Below are 7,545 nucleotides of genomic sequence, written 5' to 3'. Positions count from 1 at the left end.
ATCATTAGGTGATTGACGCAAACAGTATTTGTGGTTTTGAGCATGAACCTGTTCAAGATAGTGGAACAACTGTGTGAGGATAAGCATGTGACAGAATGGACTTCAGTATCAATGCTGTATGTTGGTGATCAGCTAAATAATACTCCAAATACAGTGTTAAAGCTGCTTTGTTAAACGATTTGTAGATCTGTTACTTCAAGTCAATTTTTGGTGGTCCTCTGAATTTTTTGTTAACATAAGGTCAACATAATTAAATGTAAGGATGTGTATAGTATATGTCTGCATGCTGTGTCTGGGCATTTTGTTTACACTGTTACTTTTGAATGATGGTTTGACTAATATCAATGTAATGTATGCCTTTTTATATATTTAGATATGAATCCAGTCACATGTATTCTTAAGCAAATTGTCAATTTGTGCACTTTTATGGAACCAAACATTTTGTCAGAACCTTAAGTCATTAAAAGTTTACTTTTACATGGACATTGAAAACAGAGTTTTGGTCAGGATTACAAATATACTATCTTATATGACTTAACTCAGTGACTCCCAAGTTTATAAAACTTGCCGTTGCGCATAGCACAGTACATTGGCAAAGATTTGAAATTGGCCAAAGAGGAAGCACTGTAATACTTTGTCATACTGATATCAATAAACCCACTCATTTCTTTGTCAATTCCTGCACATTGCTGATTTTAATGATTGACTTTAGTGTGCACATTCAAATACAATTATAAAAAGTAACCAAAAAAGGGGGGGAGGGTTATCAAAGTTCAAGTATAAAGAAAAAAAAAAAAACAGCTTAGCATAGTTAAAAAACTGAGGATAGAAATAGAAACTACAACTTAACCCCAAACAAGTTCAAAAGTTTCAGAATACTTTAATTCACATGAACTTAGAAATACAAACTGCAGGTTATGGAACTCCACACTCAGTCATGAAGCCACTAGATTTCATGAAAAATCTGTTGCAATAAAGTTTATCAATAGAGACCAGTGAAGCAGTTTGAACGACAATTGTACAAGTTATTTCTGAAGTGGCTGTATGCACTTCGCCAAACAAGTCAGGAAACAAACCAGTTCTCTTCCAAAACAACAGTGAAATCCTTTTCATCTGACAGTCCCCAGCTTTATTTTCATACTTCAGCCTTCCTTCTGATCAGCCTCCAGTTCTTCAGTTTTTGTTGCAGTTTCTGTCAATTCCATCTTGGCCCTACGACGCTCTGCCTCTGTTATCGTCATGGGATGCAGTGGGAAAAATCCTGCTAACCCTGTCCAAAGACAAAAGAAGAAGAGGAATGTCAAAACTGTTACTTTTCAATTGTACCACAAGAAAGCGCCAAGACTTGCTGATGTGAATTTGAATTCCCTGTAGCATTTTGAATACTTTATGACAAGAACGTTATAATTCTAATTTATTCATTTTTGGAGAAGTGGCCATGTAAGATGATGGATGCTTTTCCATCATCATGAATCTAGCATATTATCTGCCTTTGTTCAACCCTTTAAACCAAAGGGTTTGAATAAGGTGCTTGAGGGCACAGTGAATCTGCAAAGAACAGACAATAAAAAAAGTATGTCTCAAGAAGAGTGTAAAAGTGTTGGGGCTTCTAAAAGTTATAGATGTAGATTATGCAATTCTGTTTGTAATTCTCAGAAAAGCCAACAAAAGAGGTATGTAATGTGGATCCACCTCAGAGAACAAATAAAAAAAATCTTGTTAAGAATACACACCTAGAAGTTTGGCCACAGGCTTTGAAGGGTGTGCACCGCAGCCGATCCAGTATTTTATTCGGTCAAAGTTGAAGCTGACGAGTTTCTCATTGTAGATGTTAGGGATGGGGTCATAAGAACCCAGCTGTTCAATGTATTTACCATCTCTTGCTCTTTTGTTGTACGCCGCAACAATGCGATAAAATGGTCTGTTAGCTTGTTTGTGGCCTGCAAGAGCAAGTCGAATTACAACGTAACCCCCATGGTACTTCTTTAGAAGGAGAGATGCTGCAAGAGGAAATGATAACAGTTAGCACTGGAGAAAAAAGAAGTACTTTATACCTATTAAACACTTCACTGCACCAGATGCATAACCCGTGTTCTACAGTAAATATTACCATCACTCTGATTCTCTCTTCTTATGTATTTGTTTCCTTCTTGTGATTTCTTATTTCTTTAAACCACTTTGGACCAACTGTGTTGTCGGCATAGGACTACAGGCATTTTAAACATTTACCTTTCCCTTATTTTTACCAATGAAAAAGAAAAAAAAAACAAATGAGAATATAAACCTTATTACAAGCTAAACCAATAAGTATGACATTCACTGTTGACCAAAACAAGTCTCAATATCTTGCCATGACATCTCTGAACATCTGATGGGCATTTTTCATCATTTGCACATTGGGCACAACTAACTGGAAAAACTATTAACTGCTTGGTTGGTAATTAAAGGAACTGTTGATTTTAGTCCTACAATAATATTATTTAACTTAACTGGCAACAGGGACACAATGAATGAATAAGTTTAAGAAGCTATTGTTTGTTTACCATTTGTGAGGACACCTGCATTCTCAGCTAAACACAACACTTCAACCAATACTAATACTTTTGGATAAAGCCAATAATTTATACTTTAATTTCATTATGTGAGAAACGAATTCTTAAAATGTTCATATTGAAATGTTATGACAGTGAAGAGAACGATAATATGATGTGAATGATGTACTATTACTGGGTGCCTAGAGGGTAGACTGTGTGGAAATGGTGTTAATCTTGGTTATTCATGAAAGACGGAGAGAATTAAAGTTCGCACCAATTCTTTGCACAGAGAAGACAAACGAGCGAATCGGTAACGTCTGCGTGCTGAGGTAAGCGTGCTGCGTCATTTCCGGTGACTGGTGGTGCTGTTTGGCGCCGTGTCGTTCGTCTCCGTGTGTTTATTTCGGCTACTCGCTTAAACTTGTTTTTCAATTCGTTTTCATTTAACTCATCGCCAGCTAAGATAATTGCTTCAACACATTCCGAAATAACTTCAGCAGGATCTAGCCCTTCGGTCTCAACCCAACCAGTCGAGGCAGATGGCTGCCCTCTCTGGGCCCGTTCTGACTCTGGTTTCTGTCTCTTAGAGGAACTTTTCCCTTCCCTTTCTCTGCTAAGTACTTGTTTTTTTTTGGGGGGGGGGATGTGTTGGGTGTCTTTAACAACTCCATAAAGAGTTTGGTGTAGATCTCCCTTTTGTTTGGCACTATATAGATTGGTTTAATTTAATGTTGTGACATCTCTTCTTATCTCCTCTTCTGATAACCAGAAATTCTCAGTGAACGTGACATAAATGTTTGTCTACTGCTATCTTTTGGAATGTATGTAGGGATGGACTTTTCCCCCATTAAATCGCAACAGCAGTTGTTCATTTATGACCCTGCCACATGCTGTCTTATTATCGAAAAGGTGTGAGAACTGTGAAACATTTTGATCACATAATAAGTGGAATGTTGTCATTTTCCATTTAATAAACACGTTGAGGTAAAGTTCCCCAAAGGTATTCAATATTAGCATAACAAGTTGACGTTTTAAATATTTATTATTTCCTTAAAAATGCCTAATCATAACTGTCATCACTGATTAACGCTATAAATCTCGGCCAGTAACATGGATGCTCTTAATACTCACATAAATGCACCATGATGTTCACCGGATTATCCTGCAACAGCCGAAAAAGACAAATCACTTTTACTCCGCTCAGCACTGAGCGATGTAACTTTCTGTAAGCAACGCCGGCAGTGAATCTACTGAAATGATTACAACACAACAATGTCATTCAATGCTCACAGTGAAGCTCTGCTATGCTAGCTGCTAACTTTAGCTTCGGCTCTTTGTCAAGTACGTGCCAAGAGCCAAATACCTGCGAAGAGTAAAATGTCTCAGCAGATGTCGCCTCTTTTTTTTACCCGCCGGAAAGTTAGAAAAGTAGACGTAGGGAAGTGTTTGAGGTAGCTGTTGTTTTTTTTTTTAGCACGAGAGCTCATCTAATGTGACATTTGTCTGTGCGCGGCCATGTTTGACAGGGGAAGTGACGTAGCTTTCTGACGTCATTCCGTTAGTGTGCCGGTAGATGGCGCTGCTGCTCCACCGTCCCGTCTGAAGACTGGACTTTACTGTGTGCTGGAGCGAAGGTTTTTTTTTTTTTTTTCTTTATAATGGACATTTTTGCTTGAGCAGGGGAAAAAAGAAATGTTGGCTTTATTTTGAAACAATTACAGCCCGAAAAATTAGGAAGACACTAGACATAAATACTGTCTTTCAGTTTGTAGATTTAGTTTTAGGCCTTTACATTTATCGCTTATGGTCAGAAACATCTGTGATGTGATCCAGGTATTTTTCTGTGTAATGCCAAACATCTGTCCCGTTTCACATGGGATAACAAGACACTGCTATTTTATAAACCATGCAATTCTGCTACATGCAACATAGGAAGGAGCTTCCAGTATCAAAAATAAAATTAGGTCGACCCTTGAACACAAATTGACCCATTTTGAAAGTTATAGACTAGCATGATGTACAGAGGCCACAACTTGGTAATGTTTGATTATTTTTTAGCACATGTAATATCTGTAATTTGAATGGTTTCAGTTAATTCATTAATATTTATTTATTTTTTTATTTTTGTTATATATATACATATCAATACAATATCTTGAAAATCTTAAATATCAAATATCAAACATAGCATTTACAACAAATAATATGAAAAAAAATATGTTATGTGGTGAATGGATAAAATGTAGAATGTCTATAAATATATAATATTACAGTGGAAGTGCTAGTAGAAAAATGTCAAACTTAGCTTCAGTACACTAGCACTTGTATTTGCACATCTTTGTCTGCCGCAGCTTTTGGTAATAAAAATAACAAATTTATTTTGTAATAAGGATTAGTTGGTTCGTAATATAACTATATTTATTGTACAATTGGACTTGTTCAATGTTTATTTGTATATATTAGCTATGAATACACATAAATGCCTAAAATCCATTCATGTTAAAATCTGCAAATTTACTTAAATGTGATCATTGCTTGTCTTTTTAATAAGTAAACTCAGTTGTTACCTTTCTTATTCTGGTTACTATCATTATCTACTACTGAAGGTAAGGCTTTCAATGTTAGTAGTACAGTCCTTCACATTGGTCTGTGCCTGATTTCTATTCTGTGTGTCGTGTATCTTACATCAGCAATGCACCGAGTTTCAAATCAGTTTCCTCTGTTGACCCCAGCACAGATGAGGCACTGATTTCCAGAGACATTAAGGGGTCGCTGCTTTGCCTGATGTCGTCCGAATCCGCAGAGATTTCTTCCCACTGGGAGCCCCCGTACCTCTGTCCCCCTCCCGCCCACAGTCTTGGAACATGGTGATTTCACACTCCTGTTGTGTAAAGCTTGTTTTTCTGTGCGTGTGTGTGTCTGTGTGACAAACATATGGTTTTCTGTGTGGAGGGGTCACTGAAGACACACAAAAGAGATGGGCCCTTGTTTGTAATTCTGAAAATATCCTACTACTCCTGCGTGACTCATCATACATAAAGCCACAATGTCTGAAAACTGATGGCATACATATAAATACAAATTTCTTTGGATTGAGTATGCCCCACTTTTAATCAATTTTATTACTATTATCATTACTTAGTAAAGGTTATCTATGGCTGTAATTCTTTCAATGACATGGACTGACCAACTTGTCTAGATTATGCATCACTAATACAGCACTGTAGTTATGAAGTTATTTCAGATAATTTTCACATTTTCAAAAGAAACATGACAACAACTGATTAAATTTTCAGAATGAAAAGCGCTTGATAGTATACTGAATTTAAAAGAAATCGAATTCATTCAAACAAATCACACTATCAAAACAATATCACACATCTGCCATTGAACAGAATAACAAGATTACAAGCCCATTAGTTAAAAAGATTTGAAAATTTTGTCAGTTTGGTTTGTCAAGCAAATCATTACAACAATCGGACGAACAAGGCAACACATAACACTTTCCTCCAACTAGCAGGGCTGAATAGCAAAAGGAAAAGCATCATTATTGAGTTGACCACGTTTTTTTCTGCGTATAAATCTGAAAATGAATAGAGGCTTTACACAGTTAGGCAGCAAACAAAATGCATCTTACATGGTAAATCGGCAATGCGTGATTATCTGAACGGTGTCATTGATTCTAGTTGTGGAGCACTCTTTCGTGAGGACCCCATGCTCTTTGGGATACCAAGACGAGTTGTTCCTCCTCTAATCATCTGTGACAGTTCAGTTAGAGACGCTCAGATGACCAGATATTTTGCTTGGAAAAAAGAAAAAAGAAATCGGAACCTGCTTTAAACGAGCAAATCTGACCCAGACATTGCAGTCAAAGATGTTTGAATTTAATTTGATTATGTGAAAGATGTTACCATTATTGTTTGAACACTGTTTTCTCTTAACATTGTGCACCAACAAAGACCTCTCCCCACCTCTGTAAACTGAATTAACACACCACTTTAGATCATTTTGAGGTCACGGATATAATCCAAAGACTTTTTATATATTTTTTTCCATAGTGACTGTAGTGATGCACACTTTCAGTGAAACTAATAATACCAGTCTCTTTTGTTCCCTGCATGCATTATAAATGTTATACAGCTCTCTTTTAAGACCTATCTAAGTTTAGAATCACAGATTAAATGTTGTGACTCTATTACAGGCCCAAAAATTTCAGAAATCTAAATGATCTTTATGGATGTTTCAGATATTCACGTAATTGTAAAGAAAATGAAACACTGACTGATGCAGAGCTGGTTTTGCCAGGTCATTCTTTCTGACATTGCTGGTATGTGACAAAAATAAAATACTAGTTATAATTAAAGTATTAAAGTAATTTTGTTAATTAAATACTCATTGATAAGAGTTTTGGTAGCGCTAACAGAGGGTGAACACAGCTATCGTATCTTATTTAATCTCTCTAAACTAATGCCAGATGTCGAGTGGTAAGTGTGGTATCCACTCCATCTCTAAGGCTCACCAACCAACCAGTACTGTCTAGCTAGTTTTAATTAACATAAACTACAATTTCATTGATCTTCCATGGGCCATGCAGTGAACTATTTCTTGGTTGGAACAGGAGTTTCATGGAGTCTCACCTGACTGACTGGTAGCTGTTTACATACCTGTGTTCAGTCCTGAACTTGGCTATGAAAACAGATCTGCATATCAAACATCATGTCACAGGCTGTTAAATATAATAATGTTGGTCCAACCTGTCTCTTAATATGCATTCAACCATATTAAATAATCTTAATCTAGACAAAATCTAAAACAGAAACTGCGTCGGCCCCTTTTTCTAACAGTGTATTTTCAAGCTTTGAGCCATTTAAAGCACACAGAGATAATATGAGGACATAATGGACAGGAACGCAGAAATACTGTATCACATTATACAGTTATCAATCATTGCAGTGTGAGCAACGTTAAATTGCCAGTTCATTTTAATGCCTTTGACAATGAAGGATGAAGT

General features: G+C 36.5%; 1 protein-coding gene across 4 annotated transcripts; it reads right to left on the bottom strand.

The window, feature by feature from the left end:
* Positions 1-864: 864 nt before the first annotated feature.
* mrps16 (mitochondrial ribosomal protein S16) lies at positions 865-4,038 on the bottom strand. 4 transcript variants are annotated; one of them, XM_029502571.1, is made up of 4 exons: positions 3,898-4,038; positions 3,666-3,696; positions 1,734-2,000; positions 865-1,270 (listed from the first exon to the last, which is right to left on the bottom strand). In XM_029502571.1, exons 2-4 carry the CDS (start codon positions 3,676-3,678, stop codon positions 1,143-1,145), a joined length of 408 nt encoding a protein of 135 aa, XP_029358431.1. In that variant the 5' UTR covers positions 3,679-3,696; positions 3,898-4,038; the 3' UTR covers positions 865-1,142. The 4 variants fall into 4 exon arrangements, with proteins under 4 accessions (XP_029358431.1, XP_029358432.1, XP_029358430.1 ...); XM_029502572.1 differs by having other exon boundaries at positions 3,666-3,781; positions 3,898-4,034; XM_029502570.1 differs by having other exon boundaries at positions 3,666-3,784; positions 3,898-4,033.
* Positions 4,039-7,545: the final 3,507 nt, after the last annotated feature.

The sequence above is a fragment of the Echeneis naucrates genome, chromosome 5 (assembly GCF_900963305.1).
Source record: "Echeneis naucrates chromosome 5, fEcheNa1.1, whole genome shotgun sequence".
In the NCBI taxonomy this organism is placed as follows: domain Eukaryota; kingdom Metazoa; phylum Chordata; class Actinopteri; order Carangiformes; family Echeneidae; genus Echeneis; species Echeneis naucrates.
This window is presented reverse-complemented; position numbering and strand designations above follow the sequence as displayed.

Coding starts and splice junctions, on each gene's coding strand:
- mrps16 (XM_029502569.1), bottom strand. CDS start 3,813: ATGACATTGTTGTGTTGTAATCATTTCAGTAGATTCACTGCCGGCGTT. Junction 2,001..3,665: donor GAACATCATGGTGCATTTAT/GTGAGTATTAAG, acceptor TTCCTCTTGCAG/CATCTCTCCTTCTAAAGAAG. Junction 1,271..1,733: donor GCCTGTGGCCAAACTTCTAG/GTGTGTATTCTT, acceptor GTCTTTGGACAG/GGTTAGCAGGATTTTTCCCA.